Consider the following 22,560-nt stretch of genomic DNA (forward strand, 5'->3'; position numbering starts at 1 on the left):
ATTCCTGTGGCACCAGGGACTGGCTCCTGCTAGGGGCTGGAGAGCTGCAGGTACCCGCACAGGGACATCCCCAGAGGAGCTCCTGTCCCTGCTGCTTGAGGGATGGAGAAGAAAACATGCACATGGAGATGTTCTCCTGCCCAGCTTGGAAATCCCTGTGGATGAAGCTGGTGGGTGCTGGGGGTGTGAGGGGGAACCCCGGTGGTCTGTGCGTGCAGTTTTGGGGGAGGCAGCTCGGTGAGCTGTGGCATGGGGCTCTGCCTGGGGCACTCAGTGCTGCAGAGCAGCAGTTGTTAATTAGGACCATTAAGAGCTCCTGTAGCACAAGCAGTAATGATACTTATGCCTCTGGAGCTCTCCTGGGAGGGACCTGGCACGGTGCTGCCCTTCACAGAGCCCGCATGTGGCGTCCTCTGCCCCGCAGCTCCCGGTGCTGTTGCTTCTGAAAAGTGCTCCATGAGCCCAGGGTGCCTTGGTAGCTGCTAACCCCAACTTTGAGGAGGAATCATCCCTTGGGAATGTCCCCAGAGCATGGTGGCATGCTCAGCATCCCACCCTTTCCCCTCCGAGCCACTTTGGTCACCCCTCAGCATCTGCACCCGCAGCCTCTGCGTTCGAGCATCCTGTGCTGGGTGGGGATGGATCAGGGCATCCTCACCCACATTCGGGTTTGCATGGGGTCAAGATGTGGTCCTGGGTGGGCCCCCACAGGTCTGGGACTCTTGGCAGCCCTTGGGCATCTCTGGGCTCTGGATCACAGCATCCTCTGGGCAGGAAGGTTTTTGTTACAGTGAGGGATCTGCTATGGGTGAGGGAAGGAAATGTACAGAGGGGAGGCAGCTTTGGCCACTTTACCCAAAATTGGGGGTTATTTTATAGTTTAACATAGAATTGCCAGCCCTTCAAGGACATAGGGGTATGCTATTTTCTCTCTTTAAATGACATAACTTTAGGGGATTCAAGCTTAATCTTCATTGAAAAAAATGATAATAAAGACCCTGATAATTGATATTAGAGGATTGAGTGGGTTAAGGAGAAGGTAAAACCCCTGCTACAAGACCAGCCCCTGCTTTATGCAGGGGTTCTCAGCCTGTACACCTGCACTGGTCAAAGGGTGAGAGCTGGGGAACATCTGGGCACTGGGTGCCACCCTGACCGGGGTACCCATGGGTCCTCCATCCTCCTGCCCCCCATCCCAGCCCTGCCTGTGCCCATCACCTGCCCTAAGCGGGACCCCACGAGCCCCTCTCAATGACACACACACACACACAGAGCTCCACACCTTTGGGGTCGGTTGGTTTTGTTTTTTTTGTTTGTTTGTTTGTTTGTTTGCTTGTTTGTTTTCCACTGTGGATGTTGTACCAGTTTTATTGGTAAAATTAACATGAAGCCTCACAAACGCTGGAACATGCTTTTCCTTTTAAAGAATTTCCACTGGACCTTAATGGTGAGCATCCAGTCGTTGACATATAAACTCTTACAAGCTGATGTGCACACATGCGCCCGGGGGAGACGGTGGCAGCGTCCTGGTGTCAGGGATGGTTTCTGCGCTATGCACTGGGAGCCCACGATTCATTTGCCAGCCTTCTGGGCCTTCTGGGCGGACTTGGTGACTTTGCCGGCCCCACCGCTCTTCTTCTCCACGTTCTTGATGACGCCCACGGCCACGGTCTGCCGCATGTCACGGACAGCGAAGCGGCCTGGGGGCAAAGGGGGGGGGGACGTGAGCGACACGCGGCCGCGCCACCCCCCACCCCCAGGTGGGATGTGCACCCCTCGGAGCTGAGCCCACCCCGTGTAGCCCTCGTTACCACTGTCCTGGGAGAGGGAACGAGCCCTGAGCCCTCCAGCACCTGTGCTGACCCCCAAGGAGCACCGCCCTGGTGTCCCTCTCTGTTTAAATGGCTATTTATTGAATAAATAAATAAATGACTATTTATTAGATTTAAATCACAGCTGCCCTCTGCGTTGCTAAGCCAGATGTGCACCGTCATCCAAGGCAAGCACTAAAAGGTGTCCTCTCCCTGTTTCTTCTCCTGACCAGTTTTCTTAGGGCAGAGACAAGGAATCTGAGAAATGTTCCTGCACTTCTGGGGTTCAGTAATTTTGGAGGAAAAGCTCCAATATTCCCAGAGGGAAAACCCAGCCTTGCCTTTGAAAACATCTCAGCAGAGAGCCTGTCCCAGCCCAGCTGTCCTAACCCCGTTCATGCATCAGATTTTGCACGTGGAGGAGCAACGAAATGCACTCAGCTCCCCCTTCCTCCCCAGTCTGACCAGTGGGGATACTGGGAGAGGCTCAGCATGGCCAGAGCGAGGTCGGCACCCACGCAGCCTCCACGCTCCTCCACGGGAGACCACGAAGGAGCCGTTCCCTTACCGAGGGGTGGGTACTGGGAGAAGCTCTCCACACACATCGGCTTGCCAGGAATCATCTCCACGATGGCCGCATCGCCCGATTTCAGGGACTTGGGGTTGTCCTCCAGCTTCTTGCCGGAGCGCCGGTCGATCTTCTCCTTCAGCTCGGCGAACTTGCAGGCGATGTGTGCGGTGTGGCAGTCGATGACGGGCGAGTAGCCGGCGCTGATCTGCCCGGGGTGGTTCAGGATGATCACCTGGGGGACACAGCAGCGTCAAGGTCACCGCCCAAAGGGACTTTTTTACAGGGTCTTGCACTGCCAGGGACCAGCAGGGTGGGGAAATCGATGCCCTCTCATGCCACACACAGAAAAGCGAACTGGTTTAATGGCAGAACCCTCTCTTTGTTTAAAATGCCATTTAAGCTATCATTTATTTATTCAGTGGGCAGAAGGATGTGGGGGCAGGTACCCGGTTGTTGGAGGTTACCAAGTCCTGCTCTACCACAGAGCCAGGTGAATTTTGGAAAGGGAGCAGCCCTTTTCATGTGCAGTGGCATGCAGATTGCAATGAGGAGAGGAGAGGAGAGGAGAGGAGAGGAGAGGAGAGGAGAGGAGAGGAGAGGAGAGGAGAGGAGAGGAGAGGAGAGGAGAGGAGAGGAGAGGAGAGGAGAGGAGAGGAGAGGAGAGGAGAGGAGAGGAGAGGAGAGGAGAGGAGAGGAGAGGAGAGGAGAGGAGAGGAGAGGAGAGGAGAGGAGAGGAGAGGAGAGGAGAGGAGAGGAGAGGAGAGGAGAGGAGAGGAGAGGAGAGGAGAGGAGAGGAGAGGAGAGGAGAGGAGAGGAGAGGAGAGGAGGGATGGGATGGGATGGGATGGGATGGGATGGGATGGGATGGGATGGGATGGGATGGGATGGGATGGGATGGGATGGGATAGGATAGGATAGGATAGGATAGGATAGAATAGGATAGAATAGGATAGGATAGGATAGGATAGGATAGGATAGGATAGGATAGGATAGGATAGGATAGGATAGGATAGAATAGAATAGAATAGAATAGAATAGAATAGAATAGAATAGAATAGAATAGAATAGAATAGAATAGAATAGAATAGAATAGAATAGAATAGAATAGAACAGAACAGAACAGAACAGAATTCCACCCTACGCAGCTGACCTGAGACGTGAACTGTGCCGCCTCCTGCGGCGGGTCCGACTTGCTGTCCCCGCAGACGTTCCCGCGGCGGATGTCCTTGACGGAGACGTTCTTCACGTTGAAGCCAACGTTGTCCCCAGGCAGGGCCTCGCTCAGCGCCTCGTGGTGCATCTCCACCGACTTCACCTCGGTGGTGATGTTCACGGGAGCGAAGGTGACCACCATGCCGGGCCGCAGGATGCCGGTCTCCACTCGGCCCACGGGGACAGTGCCGATCCCTGTGGAGCAAGGACAGAGTAGAACAAAATGTGACCTGCTTGGTGCATCCCTGAGCAGCATGGCCAGAGCCTGGCTGCCATAAAAGCAAGGTATCTCCAGTGATTTTCACCAAAGACTGTTTGTCTCTTGCCAAACCAAAAATCAGTTATTAGTTGCAAGATCAGCATCAGGGTATTCTGAACTACCAAGAACGAGCCCTTCCTACCCAATATTTTGTAAAAAAAGGGTAGCACATTGCTAGAAGGCTCTGAGCAACCCACACATGCTGAAAACATTTCCTCTGCAGCAGCCACAGCCCTCCTGTGCAGAGGATCAGGCACATCCTAACATGTGTGCCACAGCACAGCCCTGCTGGCCACATGGTCCCAGCTGTAAGGAACGAGGGTGGCTAATTAAATAAATGGGACCTTTGGCACTTTGCATCATCAGAGTTTGGAAAAACTCACCTTTGGAGTCAAGTGAAGAAGGGGAGGCTTTTGGGATCCATCCAGTCTCCCAAACTAACCCTATTGCCTCCACCTCCCCCAATCCTACAGTGTCTCTGCTCTCTAAGGACCTCTTTAACCCCATGGCAGAACCCTACCTGCCTTTCTCCAGCTGAGCTAGGGGAGGACACAGAGCTGCCCACCACCCCTCACCTTTAAAATTCCCACTTTAAATTTTAAGACCACAGGAACATCATTCAACCCGCCTGGTTCCTGCAGCACACCCGCCCTTGGAAAATTGTGGAAAAGAGCTGGAAATGGCCATGTTCGCCTAGCCCGGCAGCCATCAGGGGGACTGCCCAGCAATGCCAGCAGGTCAGCGAGCCCGGGGGACATTTATAGCTTGGAGCAGTGTCTCCCTACATGGCTGGTGCCGCGACGCAGCTGGGCAGGAGGAGGTGCTGGTGACAGACACCAGCATTTGGGAGGCACGCGCAGTGGCCTCACCGGTGGCCCTCCCCACTGGCCTCGTCCCTCAGCTGGGCCCCAGGGCTTTTTTGCTGCTGGGCCTCATTCCTGGCAGGTTTCCACCTCGCCTCACCAGCCATGACCTCTGGGACACCCAAATTTGCAGCCGTTTTGGCACCGGGTGTTCTCCAGGGCGAGCTCACAAAGCTGCTGCCCCTCTCCGCTGCCCAGGTACCTTTGGGCACCTCCAAACCAAATCTCAAATGGGGTTTTTGCCCCGCAGCCACCACCCTTCTTCCCCATATCTGAAGTTCAAGGAGCCCAGTCCCTCCAGTTTCCCAATACCTGGAAAAGTCGTTCCCAAATTCCTGTGGAAGGAAGGCTGGGGTTAAAGAGGGATGGATGCTGGTGGGGCTGCTGCTCACCTCCGATCTTGTAGACGTCCTGCAGGGGCAGGCGCAGGGGCTTGTCTGTGGGGCGGGTCGGGGGCAGGATGGTGTCCAGGGCCTCCAGGAGGGACACCCCGCTCGCGTTGCCTTCCTTGCGCTCCACCTTCCAGCCTTTGAACCAAGGCATCTGGAAACAGAGAAGAAAAATCATTCACTGAGTGTGCCCGTCCTCAGCTTCCCAGGATGATCCCACTTTGGTGTCCCACCAGGACACAGTCCAGATGTGTCCTGGCTTTATTCGGGGCTGGGGTGCTCTTTCCAATCTTCCCATCCCTGCAGGTTCATCTGCACACCTTGCTCCACCTCCACCCACCTTCTCCCCTCTCTCCAAGAAACAAGCAATTTGTCCACAAGCAGAAGAAAAAGGGTGGAAATGGTTAAATCCAGCAAACCTGCAGCCCCCACTCCCAACCCACGGGTGCTGCCTCCCCACACCATCCCGCCCCCCAATGCAAAGCACCCGGCCTTCAGGCTGGGAACTGAATCTCAAGTCTGCTGAGGGGCAGGATTGTTTTTTATAAATAGTTCTGCCCTACATTGGATCCTTGAAGCTGAAACTGGCTGGAAAAAAAAATTAAAAAGAGGAAAAAAAAAAAAAAAAAAAGAGCAGAGATGTAATGAAATGTGCTCAGCAGAGGGCACGGTTTGATGCAGGGGACCGCGGTGCTTTCCTGGAGTGATGCTGCACACCTGAAAGGTGCAGCCATGCCTGGGCTTGCAGCAAGGAAGAATTCAGTGCTGGGTCTGAAACCACCCTGAGACACCAGGGACCAGAGTCCTGCAAGGCCATTTCCCCTTCCTCCACCGAGAGGGGCTTACACAATATTTCTCCACGTGGATTTACAATGCTGCCTGCGTTATGGACGGGGCTTTTCCCTTAGGCACCATCACAAGTGGCATGAGACTGGGGGTGCAGTGGGTTCCCCGAAGCACCCCCTGTTTTACACCCACCCCCGGAGGTCCCAGCCACCCAAATTTGCTCTCCCACCCTGCAGCCTGCACCCGTGCATAGATGGAGTGACGGGAAATGATGGATCCATCCTGTGCTGACTCAGAGCTTCCCTGCCACGTGGCCCAAAATGCCAGCAGATGCTCGTGAGAGCAGCTGTCCCTGCGGCCACCTGCCCACAGCCCTACCCAGGGTGGGGGCACAGCCACCCCTGTGCACCCTGTGCCCCATCCCCTGCCCGCCCTGGGGACAGGGAGGAGCAGCAGACCCTGTCCCGTGGCACATGGCTGTGGGAGCTGTCCTTTCTCCTTTCCATGCATTATTCTGAGAATATCTGACATCCTGAGGACACCTGACATCCCGAGGACACCTGACATCCCGGGAATATCTGATGTCCTGAGAGCCATCTGATGTCCTGAGCCGGCTAAAGCAGCACTTGGACACGCCCCAGGGGAAAACCCATCTGCAAAACCTCCATGTGGCCTGAGGATGAGGAGCATCTACCAAAATAGGATCGTGCTGCCTCCTAGGGCTGCCCAAGTAAAACCTCACTCATGTACCCCCATACCTACTTCCCAAGAGCCATCCCTACTCCGCTATTATGTGGCTGGGGAGTCTACCCTAACCCAGCCCGAAAGGCTAAATGTTAACCCTGTGCCGCCAGCCCTGGGTGCTGCAAGCTCAAGCAGCCTTAATTCAGAGCTGAGCTCTTATTCCTACTGTGCCCCAAATTCGTTTCACAAAGCAGCCACGTTTCTCTGATTTTACCCCCCCGGCACCTCCTGAGCACCCCTGTGCACCCCACGTCCCAACCTCACCACTGCAGCCACGGGGCCACCACGCTCCTGGCACTGCAGGCGGGGTGCCCTCAGCTGCAGCATCCCCCAGAGAGCCTCCCAAACCCACCCTGAGTGGCCCAGATCTGTCAGCTGCTGCAGCAGGAAGCTGGCTGGATGCAAAAAAAAAACGCTTGCCAAAAAAGCTTGTAAATGTCAAACTTGGATGCAAGCGCAGCCCAGCTGTCATTTGGCCTTGGAGCGCTGCGCTTTGGGGCCACGGGATGCAGCCCCCCATGCAGGGCTGGCTCTGGCCCCAAATCCCTGCACCCTGGTGGGCTGGGGCTGCTGCAGCCATGCAGCTCTAATCCTGGCTCCCTGCTGAGTCCCCTGGTGGGCAGACACATCACTCCTTGTGCTTCAGTGAAACCCAGCCAGAAGTACGTGAGTGAGAAAAATCGGAGATTTTTTGGGCAAGAAATGGGAAAGGAGAGATCCACGCCGGATTCCCACCCACACTCCCCTAGAAGTGGTGGGGAGGGGGCTCTGTCCCCAGCTCTGTCCCCACAGAAGGGGGAAAGGGACCCCTGGGGACCACGGTGTGGGATGTCCCCACATCCTTCCAGCAAAGCTCCTGCTGAGCACCCAGCCCCTGCGCCCTCTCCAGCCCTCCTTCCCTCCCGATGCCCCCAGCCTCCTCCTCTGCTGCTTATCCCAGCCCCTGCCCTCCCGGGCAGCACGTCACATTGAGATCACGCCCCGAGACCCGTCTGGAGGAGCGGGGCCAGCAGGACCCATCCTGCTCCATGCCCGCCCTCTGCAGCCTATTAATAGGAGAATTGCTCAGGATCATCTTCCCGGCCCAGCAGCTGCTGACATTTGGAGCCTGATTTGGAGGCACCCAGCAACTATGCGGCCACGTTTGGCACGGCCGTGGCTGACCTTATCCAAACCCTGTTCCTCAGGGGACAGGAATCTCCCCAACACCCCCAAAAATGCTCGTTCCTAGCCAGCCCCAAGTTCCCGTGAGCTGCCTTTCCTGCGCAAGCCCATGAGCAACATTTCGGGTCGTGCATTGCATTGCAGCTCTCCTCTAGCTCAGGACCACAATGCCCGACCTCCCTCGCACCCAGACATGCTGCTTCCCTCTCCATGGAGCTCTGACCCCTAGTCCACAAGTCTTAATGCCCCCGTAAGCATCAAATTTCCCTTTGGTTAGAGGATTGCTGGGGGTTTCTGCTCTGAGAGACTTGCTCAAGGTCACCAGAAACCAGTGGGAGAGCAGGGACATTCCTTGGGCCAGAACTGCCTAGCCCCTAATTTCTTTAGAAAAATAAAGCTGGGGTAGCTTTTTCTCCAAAAAAAAAAAAATGCCCGAGTAACAACTTCTGTTGGCAGCTTGTCTGCCAAGGAACCCCCATCCCAAAGCACCCTGTTGTCATGTCCCCACCATCCCCATCACTGATGCATGCAGGAGGAGGCCATTTAAGATTCCACCAGCCCAGGAGCAACCCCAAATGGATGCTCAAGGAAATCACAGTTTTCTTGTGGGAAATTTGGTACCTCCCCAGACAAAAGTCATTTTAAGGAGTGGGGTCCCAGCTCTGGAACATGGGGCACAGCTGCCACAGTGCCATATAACACTGGTGGGAAAAGGCACCCGATATTCGGCATGGAGGAGCTGTTCCAAGCTAGTGACCGGATCGTGCTGTTTGCCTGGGAAAACAATGCCCTAAAAACACACCCGGTGTTCCTGCTGAGCCTGACAAGCGCTGCGGACGGCTCTAACGTCACCAGGGGGCTGACGATGCGCACCCCACAGCTGACATCCCAGGAGCACGGCCGTGCAGATCACCTCCTGGAGATGCTTGTGGGCAGCCACTAGGACATCTGGGCACGGCGCAGCAACAAGCGTGGCCACGCACAGCACGCCCATTCATCCCAGCTCAGCACCACCACAGCTACGTGACAAACACATCCATGTTGGCACCACGGGTCATTACGCACCACGGGGGCACGAAATGTTCCTGCAGTTTTCACAGCACCAAAGTCAAGTTTCAGCCTGGCTGAGGGTGGGGGGAAAAAATCCGACACACCACGCACACTTACATTAGGGGAGGGCTCCAGCATGTTGTCCCCGTGCCAGCCCGAGATGGGCACGAAGGGAACCGTGGCCGGGTTGTAGCCGATCTTCTTGATGTAGGCGCTGACCTCCTTGACGATCTCGTCGTAGCGCTTCTCGCTGTAGGGGGGCTCCGTGGAATCCATCTTGTTGATGCCGACGATGAGCTGCTTCACCCCCAGGGTGTAAGCCAGCAGGGCGTGCTCGCGGGTCTGCCCGTTCTTGGAGATGCCGGCTTCAAACTCGCCGACGCCGGCAGCAACAATCAGCACAGCGCAGTCGGCCTGGGAGGAGAGAGCTCATGATCTGCTCCTGTCCCCAGAGAGCTGCTCTGGGGAGCTTTGAGTACGCCCCAGATGGATGTGGGATGAAAGCACGGCTTGGGCAGGCTCCCTGCCCAGCTGCTACCCAAAACCCCACTGATCTACCTCAAACCTGACCTGCGTTATTTTATGCTTGCCAAGCACACGTGGTTTTGCAAGCTGTGTTGGAAATCAGGGTGGGTCCTTTAGGCTGTGTGAGTCCAGCCAGGACCTCATCTTGTCCACCCTGGAGTGTAGAGCCTAAAAAACCACCAAAGATTTTCCAGTAGTGTCCCTGGGGGAGGGCCACTAAGCGGCACTGGGAGGCAGGAATGCCCTGCAGTGCAGTGAGGGGTAAAATAGGGTATCCAAATAGGGTAAATGGTGTGGATTAACCACCCCTCTGTGCTAAGGGGGCCCTTTCCCCCAGACATCCAGGAGGTGCAGGATCACAGCAAGGTCCCCAAGCGCCACCTGGCCTCTTGCATAGACCCTGCTCAACACCACTGGCTGACTGCTCACCCAAACACCTCCTCCAAAAGGGCTCCAGCAGCACCTACGTGACCCCAGGCTGATTGGAGAGCCCCAGCCTCCCCCTCTCCAGTAGTTTGTGGCCACCGTTCCTCACCTGGGAGGTCCCGGTGATCATGTTCTTGATGAAGTCCCTGTGGCCGGGCGCGTCGATGATGGTGATGTAGTACTTGGTGGTCTCGAACTTCCACAGCGAGATGTCGATGGTGATGCCGCGCTCACGCTCGGCCTTCAGCTTGTCCAGCACCCAGGCGTATTTGAAGGACCCTTTCCCCATCTGGCCAACACAAAGGCAAGAGCAGTGAGACACAAAACACGAGCCCAAGGTGTGGCAAGCACCAGGACCCACCCCAGCTCCCAGAGCCATGGAGGCAGAGGGGCACATTACAAACATTGAGGGTAAAACCCTCTAAATTCAGCATTTGCTGTAATCTGTTTACTAATAAATACAGGTGAAAGCAGATATTGTTCTCAACACGATCCTTAAGGGGATGGAGAAGAAGGTGGAGGAGCTGCGATGTGGTTTTGTGGTGGGACCAGATGAGGAGGAGCTGGAACCTCCTCAAGGTCTCCTCTATGAAATGTCAGGGCCCTGCTCGGCTGCTGTGAAATCATCCTGGTGTGGAATTACCCAGCGGTGCTGGAAGGCTCCTTATTGTTGTATTTTAACCTATTATCCCAACCTGTGAGACATCTGCTCAGAGGGAAAGGCCACGACTAAGCGAGGGAGCCCCTAAGTGACAGGGGTGCAGCAGGGGAACGGGTTAAAAGAAAATGAAATGCAAAGACTGTTGCTAGGAGCCGAAGGGAAATGTGATTGATTTTTGCCACAGAGTGTGTGAATTCGCACGGAAAGCTACCGCGAGCTGCAGTCAGACCAACTGTCATTGCCAAATGGCCAAAATCACAGCCAACACTGGAGCGCAGCAAATCATGCTGGGCGAGATTAGCCACAAAAAAAATATATATAAATAAATAAATCTCTGTCCTGTGATAAAGCACACGCCTTGCTAAAATCAAGATGTCACTTCTGAACTGGCTTCTCCTATCGTTCAGGGTCCTCCGACATCGTGCCATGGGGGAGAGCTGGGGGGATCCTGCGGGCATAGGGGGAGGATGAGCCCCCCCCCGGCCATGCCGTGCTCAGGGGCAGCCCAGAGGGACCGAAGGGTTAACGGGCATCGATCTTCAGGTCTGGGGCTGAGAGGGGAGTTTGCTAAGATGGCAAACAGAATTCAGCCAGAGAAATAGGTCATCTGCTGCTGATGTAATGTGCTGTAACCGCTGCGCAAGGACGGAGCTGTTACAGCGCGCTCCCCCCTCACCCAGAGCCGCGCTCTCTGTAGCGGGGATTTCTTCTGGAGCATCAATGCATAAAATTCCTAATGGGCCATTATAAATCACCTCTCCGGAGGGAAAAGCTTCCTGCTGGCAGGCAGCTAACGCTCCGGTGCTGTTTCTCACCAGGAAGGCTAACGCAGCATCCCACCTGGACGCATCCCACCCACAGCGGGGTGCTGGGCAGCGCTCTGCCCTGATCCCTGCTCGTGTCCCCCCCTCCCTTTTGCTCCCTGTGGCTGGGCAGCACGGGGAATTAATGGTGCCGGTCCCTTTACGTAACAGCCGAGTGCTGCGATGACTTTGCAGCTCGCTGGGGAGGATTACAGGCAAAATCCTAAAGCCAGGGAGAGCCTCCCCTTCCTCGGGGGGGGAACGGTGGGTGAGAGGGCGATGCCGCAGCCCCAGCCCGGAGCTCTCACGCCTGCGGGAGGGGGGGGTCAGGGAGGGGGTGGAACAATCCAGAATCACATCTCTGCTCCTGAGCATCGAGTATAGCAAGGGGGGGGGCAGAGCAGGAGCTGGGAGGTTAACCCTTTGCAGCATCTCCCTTGCTGGGGGAGATGAAGGGCGTCATTCCAGCGTGATCGCTTCTTGCCCTAGCTGAGGGGGGGGGGGCTAAGGAAAATAAATTCATTTTGTGCAATGCATTAATAATGGGGAGTGCTCAGGCAGGAGCTCAATGAGCACACCCCACAGCCTTACAGCAATCAGCAGCTTTTTCCTTCACTTACAGATGGGGAAACTGAGGCACGGAGCATGCCCCAGGGTGGAGCTGGTCGTGGGGGCACCCAGCTGCCCTGCACCCCGGCTCCTACAAAACAGGATTCCCATGCAGGAATCAGAGGCATCTACACCCCCAAAAAGCTGTCTATATTCTGCAAACGCACCAAGAGACGTAACGTGAAGACAAATGAGATCCTTTATTTAGCAAACAGCTTCCCTCCTTTCATGGGGTATATTCAGTTACCCAGGGCTGTTGTTGAAAAAACACAGTATTATCTAGCTTTGCACAATACCTTCACTGTTCAGGGCCAGAAACTGCCTGATTTTCCTTGATCAAACCCCAGCAGAGGGACAGCTTTCTATTTGGAGACCACAAATAATGATTTTTCTTTTTTTTTTTTAAAAAAGAACAACTCCGCTTTTGGAGATCCTATTACCCCTGCCCTTGAAGTCAAAAGGAAAATAAAATCTTTTATTTTAGGGGAGAAAAAAAAATATCAGACCCTGTTTTTTTTTTTTGATAGCTTTTTGGGTGCACGCAGGCCTCCATTTCCTGCGAATGCCACCTAATGGAAGAAAACCCTTCCCCAGCCCTGCATCAGAAAATGGAGTCTGTAAGCTCAGTCAATAGGCTATTAATAGCAGCTTCCAGTCCCCGCATATTCTGGCAAGTCAGGGGAAGTGTCTGTTCAATTAAAATAGCCGCAATCGTGCCTACAACACCCTCATCACGTCACACCTGAGCTGGAGGTAAAGGGGTGGAAATATACTGAGGCGCACCAGCAATCCTTTGGAAATGGGGGAGAGAAATCATTTTATGCTAAGGAAGAAGCTCTTCTATGGGAGGCTGGAAAAAAAATAAAAGGCTGACAATGAGGCAGGAAAATGGGTGGTTTAGCTGGGCTGCTACTGGCAAATTCAAAGGGTTAAGAGACAGACAGCAAAACATTTGATCAGGAATGGCAGGGCTGAAGAGATTTTTTTTTTTTTTCATTTTCTTTTTCCCTTTTCTTTCTTTCCTTTTTTTTATTTTTAATATAGGATCTTGGCCATAAAAAAAAAATAAAAATAAATGAAGGGAATGAAGGGATGTCTGCATTAAAAGGCTCCTGGAATGATGACGACAAGACATCTTGTGAGAGACCAGACCTGCCCTATCACTAGCACAGCCCGACTTCCCCTGCCTCACCCACCTCTCTAGAATTTACCATCATTAATTTCCCGGAGTTTCCGATCCACAACGTTTTCCTCTGTCCCCAGGATTATTTTTTCCTCTTTAATCTCTGCATCTGCCACGCTATAGGTGTTGGGTGGTGCTTTACAGTGGAGCAGCCTGATAAATGCTGGAATTATTACATTGCTATAAATGCCTCCTTTAGCGAGGTTAAACAAAAGAATTCAACTAAAAGGCTTCTAATTCACGTAAGCTTTTCTGTATTAAAGGCTACCAATCAAGGCACACACCAGACACCATCCTAGAGAAGAATGGGAATGTTTTTTTTAAACAAACTGGATCAAATGAGGGGTCCAGCTGGTGCTGCATGCTCCAGCAGGCACTGGAAGGAGATTTTCCTTTGGTTTTTCCTCCTCGTGCACAGAATTTAGAGGGAATTGCATGCCCAGAAGCACAAGGGTTTGTGGCTTTCCCAGATACCTCACAATTGCTGCTGGGATTAGGAATTGCAATCCCTAATCCACCTGCCAAATCTCGCCAAGCCCCTTCAGGAGCAGCTTGCAGCAGGGAGCCCCCCAGGTGGTGGGCTCAGCTCGGAGAGGAGGGGGGCGAGCACCCAAATGGCCCAATTTTACTGAGGCTGGAGGAGCCAGGGGAATTGGGGATGCAGAGGGGGAAAATATGATGGGAACAAAGGGAGAAAGAGAAGGTACGAGAAGGGCAGCCCCAGGAGAAGGGGAGCATCACCCCTGGGATCTTTTCAGGGCATTGGCGCAGAGCTGGGGAGGGGGCGCACAGGGGGGGGGACAGGCTCCTCACCTCGGCAGCCTCCTTCTCGAATTTCTCAATGGTCCTTTTGTCAATGCCCCCGCATTTGTAGATGAGGTGCCCGGTGGTGGTGGATTTCCCAGAGTCCACATGCCCAATGACGACGATGTTGATGTGCGTCTTCTCCTTCCCCATGCTGGCGGGCTACGCGTGGCGGGCGGGCGGCGGGGGGGGCTGTGGGGGCGCAGCTGCGTTTTTGGGGAGGCTGCAGGGGGAAAAGGCAAGAGTCAGCAGAGCCCCCCTACCCTCCGCAGCATCCCCAGCCCACCGGGGGCAGGTTCTCCTCCTCTCAACCTCTCTGGACCACGCGCCCCAACCCAGCTGGGGGGTGCCTGGGCTTCGTCTGGCGGCTCTGCCCATGCTGGGACAGATCCAAGCCACCCCCGGAGGAGGTTGGCCGGGCTATTTCTGGCCACCACGTCCAGCCTCCGACCCTCAGCAAGACGCCACAGTTTTGGGTCTGCCCTCCACCACCCTCCTGGAGACCCCCAACTCCCAGCGCTGCGTCACCGGTGCCTCGAAGGTGCCCTTCCCACGGGGAAAATCCTTCCCGCACGGCTCTCTCCCGCTTCCACCGCTGCCTTCTAGGTCTTTCCAAGCCCCAGGGCATCTCCTCCGTTTCGTGGGCGTCCTGGGAGGAGCCGTGGGCGCCCGTCCCTGCTGGGTGCCTTCACCTCCCCCCCTCCCCAAAAAAAAAAAAAAAGCCATGCGTGGTTCGGGTGACAGCACGGTGCCCGCAAAGCGGGGCGGACAAAAATAGCCCCCGACCACAGGGCATAGCGGGGCAAGGGACAGCACGGGCTGGACCCCAGTGGGGGATTTGGTTCAATTCTGCTGCCCTGAATTTGGATAAAACGGAGGGAGGAGGCTAAAAGGAAAAATCGATAGAGCCGGGGAGCTGTTCTGGCATCTCCTGGGGTTACCATGGTGCCGCAGCGCTGCACAAGCCCCGCACAATTAGGAGCTTTCCTTTGACGTCTCATAAAATCCAATTTTAGGAATCCGCCCGGGGAAGCGAAGCGGGTCAGGAAATTCAGCCGTGAGGGCGGCCACGGCCCCCCAGCCCCCCCCCCCAGCCCTCCGTCCCCTGCCCTTGAGCAGCCCCAGCGCTGGATGCGGCCATTGCGCAGCTCCCAGCACCCGCTGAGCGCCCTGCGGCACCCAGGGCTCGGGTCCCCTCGTTTTTATTTTCTTATAGTATATTTTTATATTTTTTTAATATTTTTATATATTCTTTATTCCTTATAGAATTATTATTCTTTATAGATTTCTTATTCCTTATGGAATTTTTATTCTTTATAGATTTTTATAGGTTTCTTATTCCTTACAGTACCTTTATTTTTTATAGATTTTTTTTATTCTTTATAGAATGTATTCTTTATATTTTTTTTTATTCCTGATAGATTTTTTTATTCCTTATAGAATTTTAATTTTTATAGATTTTTTTTTCATTCTTTACCGATTTTTTTTTTTTAGATTTTATTAGATTTTTCCTAGATTTTTTATTTTTTCCTATTTTTTCTAATTTTTTTTTTCTAGATCCTTTTCTTTCCCCCCCTAGGAGCAGGAGGGGGGGGGTTGCGGGTCACCTCCCACCTGCGGGATCAGGCACCTGCGGGGCTCAGCAGCAGCAGCCCGGCCCCATCCCCTCCTTCCCTCGGGGGGTCTCCCCGGGGGGGTCCCCCGCAGCACCCCGCACCCCGATGCCACGGACCCCCCCCCCCCGCAGCCCGGTCCCTCCCGTTCTTAGCAGCCCGATGCCGGTACCGGGGGGGGGGGTTCAGGAGCTCTTACCGGAGCGGCGGTCGGGGCGGCAGAGGCTGCCAGCTTGGGCTCCGGCGGCTTTATCTCCACGGGAGGGGCCCACCTATTGACGGCGGCAGCGCAATGCAGCGACCCCCCCGCACTACGGCAATGCGGTACCGGGCGGGGGAGGAGGAGGAGGAGGAGGAGGAGGAGGAGGAGGCGCGCCGGGGAGAGGAGGAGGAAGAGAAGGAGGAGGAGGAGAGAGCGGGGCGAGGAGGAGAGGGGGGAGAGGAGAAGGGTTTGGGAAGGGAAGGGGATGGAGGGAAGAGAGGGATGGGGAAAGGATGGAGGAGAGATGGAGGGATGGGGAAATGCAGGAGAGGTGGAGGAGAGGGAGAAAATGATGGGGAAATGCAGGAGAGATGGAGGGATGGGAGGAAAAGAAGGATGGGGGAAATGGAGGAGAAGGAGATGGAGGGATGGGAAGATGGAAGGATTGAAGGTGGGTAGGAGGGAGCCGGTGGGATGGCAGGTAGAGGGATGGGATGGGAGGCAGCTGGAGGGATGAGAGATGGGAGAGCTGGAGGGGTGAGTGAGATGGAGGGATAGAGGGAGATGGAAGGAAGGGCTTTGGGGAAGAGAGGCAAAATGAGGGAGCTCCTGATCTGGGGGAGTGGGGCAGATAGAAACCGAGTGGGGCTCGGACCCCCTGTGGCAGCCTGGGGGCAATTTTATGGGACTGGTGGGGGAGAGGAGCCCTCGCTGTGTACCTTTAGGGCCAGCTGTGCCGGAGGGCTGACCCCGAGCGTGGGGTGGGCAGGGGTCCCTGGTGGGCAGGGGTCCCTGGTGGGCAGGGGTCCCTGCACGGGCACACGTGGGGCAGCCACGTCCCTGGGCACAGCCCTGCAGGCACTGACCCACATTTCTGCCTCAGTGCAAACGCATTAGCCCAGGAGCAAACAGAGAAGCAAGGAACAAACAGAGCAAAATATGCCCCTGCACTTGCAATTTGTATTGCTCTTGCTCGAGAATCTGTGGTTTATGGACGTGATTTCATTTAACAGGGGATGGGGTTCTAGTCCTAAGGCAAGGAAACCATAAATAACCTCTTTCAGCGTTATCGGGACGTTTTCTTTGCGTTAAAAAATATCACGTAGTGGTCAGAATATTTATACCTGTGTCGGCTGTGCAATTACAAGGTAATGCCAAATTTTCTGTGTCCCAAAGCCAAATATAGGTCAAAAGAATGCTAATTTTGAATTAAGCTGTGTAATAGTCTAGACCAATTGCACTGCCTTGACCATCTCTCAGTGAATTTAACAGCGAAGTCAGGTACTGCTAGTTCATAGTCTCAGGGTTAAACACTTACCCATCGTGTAGATTAAAATGGTCCTAACCTCTCATTAATGTTTAAAGGGAGACTTCCCTTTTTCTGAATGTTAGAGTTCACTGGCATTTTCTTAGAAACGTGATAGGGAAGATGTCTTTTACGCAGCGTTCCACCGAGTGCCAGAAAAAGTCAAAAGAAGCTTTCAAAAGGAAGGCTTTAAGTATTTTAAATAAATTAATCCAGACCTTTTTGGGACAGGAGCGGTGGTGCTGCCTCAGGTCTGGACGTGCCGGGGATGGACACAGGCGGTAATGCAGTGCAGGGATGAGCGTACAAGTCCCTTGTTCTTCCCTCCCACTTTTCAGGGCTTTGCCAAGAAATAATCTCCTCTTTTTTACGCAAGGGCAGCCTTGCTGGCGAGCGGGCTGCACAGAAACGGGGCTGCCTGTAGTGGCAGCGGAGCCTGACAGCCCGTCGGACTATAAATAGTAGGGGACGGGGAGAGGAGAGAGCTGCCAGACCTGGATAATCGGGGCGAGGTTCAGCCACCTTACAGCCAGCCGCCGAGGGACTTAAAGCCACAGCTTGGGATGGATCCTGCCGGGGAGCAGGGCTACACCCAACACCTGCCATCCCATCGTTATTCCTGAGTGGAAGTGCATCCCTGCAAGGCTGGACCAAAAAAAAAACAAAATAGTGCTTATCTGTCCTTAGATGTTCAGCTATTTGAAATAAAAGAGACCTGAGCAGGCAAAACCTGCAGTGGCTGGAAGTTTAGAACCTCGCCTCCATCCTTCCAGCTTCAGATTCAGTCCCGGCTGAAACTATTCCCCAAATCCTATTTAGGATTGGATTTACCCCCCCGAAAATCCATCTCCAAATAATTTGGGATCATTCAAGATAACTGAGAGCCCCAAAAGGCCATTCTGTCTAGGTATTGCTATGGGGACTGGCAGGTGCTGCACCCCTTTTATAATTACCTCCAACCCCACAAACTCCGGGTTAGGATCTGATGCATTAAACCATAAAAAAAAAAATCCCTTTTGCCCAGACATAAAAACTGAGATTTTTTTTTTTTTTTCAAAGAGGCCCTGCATGGTGTGAGAGTGAATAATCCGCAGTGCCAGTAATTGGTATGGATCTGGGCTGCCTGCCGGGGTTGGCGTTGGCGCTGGGGGTGTTCCTTTCTAGCTGAGCTCCTGCAATTTGGGAGGCAGGGGTTGGGGCAGTGCCACCAGGGCTGCCCACCCAGGAACAGCCCCCCCGAGCCCTGTTGGGCACAGGAGCAGCAGAGGGGACCCTGTTCTCTTTCTTCCCCTGCAGAGCACCAGGGATATCTGGAGAGAGCTGCGGGGCCTCGTGTTGGCCATGGGAAAAGGCGCTCGGAGGTGAATGCCCTCAGGTTTCCTTCCTCCTGGGGTTGGGGTTTCAGCTCCTTCCACACTGATTTTGGGGGCTTTGGACCCAGGTGTTCCAGCATTTACAGGTTACCACATGCTGGATGTGGCCAGGCTTGGAGCACCGAGGCACTGGCCACCCTCTCCTCTACACCACACGCATCCCACAGCAGTCCTGAGTGCCCCCAGAACAGCACACATGAAGAAAAAAATTCCCATTTATCAACCCCACTGCTGCAATGGGATGGGATTCCCCATAGCATCTCCCAGTAATTTCTGGAGCACATTTACACAGGGCTGGCTTTGGGGTCCCCCCTTCTGGGCCCCCATAACAGCACACATCACACCCCATGGCACACACTGTGGCCGGCTCCATATCTTTGTGTAGGAGCACTCCAGGCACCAAACAGGACAAAATTTCATAAAACCTTTCATACAAGCAGGTTTCTCAGCTCTTGCTCGTGCTGCAGACCCAGAGAGGGGCAAAAAAAAAGACAGAAATCTGGGGCAAAAAGACAAGGGAAGGAGGAGGGGAAGGGGAGTATTTTGAGGTCCTGCAGTCAGCACATGCTGCTGATAGCTTTAAATTGGAGCCAGCAGTTTAAAAATAAGCTTTGGACGTGATAACAAGATGCCCAAACCCTCTCACCACCCGGCCAGCTGGGGACGGTGTCTGGTGACACCCCTGCAGGGACAGCAGCGTGCTGTGCACAAACCCCTTCTGCACCAAGCAGCTGAGTTATGGGGTCAAGACAGGGAAATCCCCCCCCGTAGCATCCCCCTTCTCCCCCCCCAGCCAGTATTTGGAGTATTCATGCCCAAAATTCAGCTCTGCCGTGGAGAGCCTTGGGGGCCCTGGGTGCCCAGGTTTGGAGGACGTTGGGGAGGACGTTGCTAAGGCTGTGCGTTGAGTCAGGAAGGAAGCAAAACGACGTGCTCAGGGTGTGAAAATTCAGCCAGGTTGAGAGGCAGATGGTGGTCCTGGAGGGAAAACAACCCAAAAATCAGCCCAGAAAGGGGCTGACCCCTGCTAGCCCTGCCAGCCCCATGACCCACCTCGCCAAGCTCAGCAGCACCATGGGTTACAGGTCCATGTCCCCCAGGCAAATGCAGCAGCTCCTCACCTAAAATTGGATTTCTCCCGAAGATTTTCACTCCTTCAGTCCTCCTCACCTTCCCCACTGGCATTTTAGCATCTCTACCCTGCTTCCTCCTGCTCTCTGGGATGCTGCTGACAGAAAAGAGAATAAAACAGCCCAATCTGCTCCACTGCCAGCCCGGGAAGCAGGCAGGCTGCACTCATCCCTGCTCTGAAATCTTTTTAAACTCAGGGGAAGGAGAGGAGCAGCACCTAAAAGGCATCTCTTTAGGGATGCCCTGACATTTCTGATGTCCAGCGCCTGATCCCATAAATATCCCCAGGTGCTGAGGAGGGGACAGACCCTGGTGCAGCACCCAGTTTTGTGCTGATTTAGGTCAAACCCCGGTGCAATGAGGAGCCTCTGCTCTGCATTTTTTTATGGGTCTTACAGCAAGAGTCTGGGGCCACACCGAGCCGCAGCAGATTGATGTATTTGTTTTGGCAGCCGGGCACATCTCCGAGTTAGGAAAAGCCTGAGTTAATCCCGGGGACAGCTTTTCTTATTAAAACCACAGCCGCTGAATGAAAACAGCCCGGGCTGCCCGTATCTGCTGGTGAAGGGCTGCTAACGGGGGTGGCCAGCTAACAGCGGAGGTTTTGGGTGCATCCAGAGGGAGAAATAAGGCTCAGAAAACTCAACGAGCAAATTCATTGCTGAGCCACCCCCCTCGAAGCCCAATGAAGTGTATTTAGCAGTGATTTTTTTTCCCATATGCTTGTTTTTCACTGAATGGCAGTGAAATTTTCCCTCAGCCCCACAAAGGGGATGCTGCTCGGAGAGTTTTCTGCAGAAATTCAGGTCCTGCTCAGCACCACTGCTGGTTTCTTCAAGAGGATTTTTCCCATTTGCCCGGTTTTTGCTGACCAAACACCAGCTTGGAGCAATTCCTTTCTCACATCTCCCCCTCGTCCAGCTTCCAACACGCGTGGGTGGGCACAGGGAGATGGGCACAGGGTCCTGGGGACATCGCGGGTGGTTTTTATCCCTAGGTGGCAGCAGCTGCCCAAATCCTGCACTTGGAGCAAAGCAGCCGGGAAAAACGCAGGGCAGGATGAGAGAGATGGGCACAGCCCATGCATGGGTCGTGCCTGCCCCCTGGGCTGTAGCTGGAATAAAAATAGGGCAAAAATCCTCGGTGGGCAGCATCAGGAGCCCTACAGATGGCTCTGGTCGCTGCCTGATGCAGGGTGGGATGGTGGAAAGGGGCTGCTGGGCTTGTCGCCACCGGGTGAATTCCCAAATCCACCAGGGTGTCCCAGCCCCCAGGTCTGGCAGCAGCATTAAAACTCGCTGTCCCCTCGTTGGGGTGCCCCAAGGTCCCCGTCTGCGAGCGTGGATGGATGCCAGCAGCTCCGAAAGCTTTTGGATGCCTCCGAAAGCCTTTGCTGCCTTCCAGATGTTTCTGCTGAGCACAGGGTGACATGAAAGGCTGCCAAAACCTACAGACAACAAAACCCAGTTGCCAGTCATAACGTGGAGCTAGAGCCCCAAAACCCAGATTTTTTACAAAATAAAATAATAAAAAATGGGTGGGAACAAACCAAACATGCCCCAAAGCAAACTGCAAGGAGAGACGCAGTCGGAGGCTTTGGTTTTGGCTTCGATTTTAGTGGAAAATCAAAAAAGAAAAAAATCTGTCCAAACCTTGTCATCTGCTTGCTTTTAAAATGATTGATCCTCGATCGATACAAATGAAATTTGTCTTCCTCTCAGCGCACCCAGCACGGGCTTGGTTCTGGGAAACCCGCCTGGATCCTCGTCCCCTGCTCCATCACTCCCAGCCCCGACTGCTCCAGGCGCCTGTCGTGGCCCCGCGGATGTTTTATGAGCAAATCCTCTAAAAAGCAGCCCCAAACGGGGGTGGAAGTGGTGTCGGAGCACAAAGGGAATGGGAAGTGTTTGTGCATCTCTGCTCTGTCATTAATTAAAGCAATTAGCCCACTCGGGCTCAATGGGATACGAAGCCATCCGTCCTCCCTGGGGAGAATATAGTCCATTACAGAATATTTTCTGTGTGTTTTTATATCATATTTTTTATATTATGTATATTTTTAGGCAGATTTTTATTGCTCTGTACGTTGTCAGAGGGGCACAGGATACAGAGATGCATCTGTCAGGAAGGATTTGGGGAGGAACCTGAGAAATGCCAGGCTTCACTAAAATAAAAGTGACTTTTTGGCTCTGAAGCACCCAAATCTTTCCTCTCCTAGGCTGAATAAATCTCCTGAGACCGTTCCCCTCTGTGCTTTGCAGCCAGGGGGTTGGAGCAAAACACCCAGCCCGGGGGTCCCTGAAACCAAACCTCTGCCAGAGCACGAGGCAGAAAAACAAATCCTAATGCTGGGCACGAAACCAGCCACGAGGCTGTGAGCGCTGCCTGCTCGTGTTTGTATATTCAAAGTCCATCGCGGCCTTTGGCAAACTCACTGCCCGGAAAGCACCAAGTCAGCACAATGCACAGCCAAATAACCCCGGATTTATCACCAAAACGATGGGCCGGTGGGGGTGAAACCCCACTGCCGGCAGAGTTTGTGCAGGAACCACTCGGGGCTGGGCAATGGGCTCCCTCTGCCTCCAAACTGCCCAAAAATGATGAAAAAAAAGATGATGAAATGATTAAAAGATGACCCAGAGCTGCCCCTGACGACATCATGCAGGGTTTTTGCACCCCTTTGGTGCTGATTTGGCTTTCCCATGTTCCCAACCACGTTTCCATCCCACTGACTTGCTGTAACATTTTCTTTTCCCTGCATATTTTATGCATTTAGTCACTTTTAGTGTGTTTTGGTGGATTTTTTTCTGCATTTTTTGATTTTTTTTCTGCATTTTTTTCTGCATTTTTTTATTTTTTCGGCATTTTTGTTGTTTTTTTATTCCGCATTTTTTATTTTTTTCTGCATTTTTAATCTTTTTCTGCATTTTTTGATTTTTTTCTGCATTTTTGTTGTTTTTTTTTTATTCTGCATTTTTTATTCTTCTGCATTTTTTGATTTTTTCCTGCATTTTTTATTTTTTTCTGCATTTTCTGAATTTTTTTCTGCATTTTTTGAATTTTTTTCTGCATTTT

The 22,560-nt window shown here is 53.6% G+C and overlaps 1 protein-coding gene across 2 annotated transcripts; it reads right to left on the reverse strand.

Moving 5' to 3' along the window:
- Positions 1–1,352: 1,352 nt before the first annotated feature.
- On the reverse strand, positions 1,353–15,825 carry EEF1A2 (eukaryotic translation elongation factor 1 alpha 2). Of its 2 annotated transcripts, none has more exons than XM_068700469.1 (8): positions 15,673–15,825; positions 13,870–14,083; positions 9,910–10,089; positions 8,967–9,263; positions 5,109–5,259; positions 3,533–3,789; positions 2,380–2,614; positions 1,353–1,700 (listed from the first exon to the last, which is right to left on the reverse strand). In XM_068700469.1, the coding sequence occupies exons 2-8, from the start codon at positions 14,011–14,013 to the stop codon at positions 1,573–1,575; spliced, it is 1,392 nt and encodes a 463-aa protein (XP_068556570.1). In that variant the 5' UTR covers positions 14,014–14,083; positions 15,673–15,825; the 3' UTR covers positions 1,353–1,572. The 2 variants fall into 2 exon arrangements, with proteins under 2 accessions (XP_068556570.1, XP_068556571.1); XM_068700470.1 differs by lacking the exon at positions 15,673–15,825 and adding an exon at positions 14,389–14,409.
- Positions 15,826–22,560: the final 6,735 nt, after the last annotated feature.

This window comes from Anas acuta, chromosome 16 (assembly GCF_963932015.1).
Source record: "Anas acuta chromosome 16, bAnaAcu1.1, whole genome shotgun sequence".
Taxonomy (NCBI): domain Eukaryota; kingdom Metazoa; phylum Chordata; class Aves; order Anseriformes; family Anatidae; genus Anas; species Anas acuta.

Excerpts from the sequence above, each read along its gene's own strand:
- EEF1A2 (XM_068700469.1), bottom strand. The coding sequence starts at position 14,013 with ATGGGGAAGGAGAAGACGCACATCAACATCGTCGTCATTGGGCATGTG. Across the intron at positions 10,090-13,869 it reads TCGAGAAGGAGGCTGCCGAG|ATGGGGAAAGGGTCCTTCAA; the intron begins GTGAGGAGCCTG and ends TGTGTTGGCCAG. Across the intron at positions 3,790-5,108 it reads GGACGTCTACAAGATCGGAG|GGATCGGCACTGTCCCCGTG; the intron begins GTGAGCAGCAGC and ends CTTGCTCCACAG.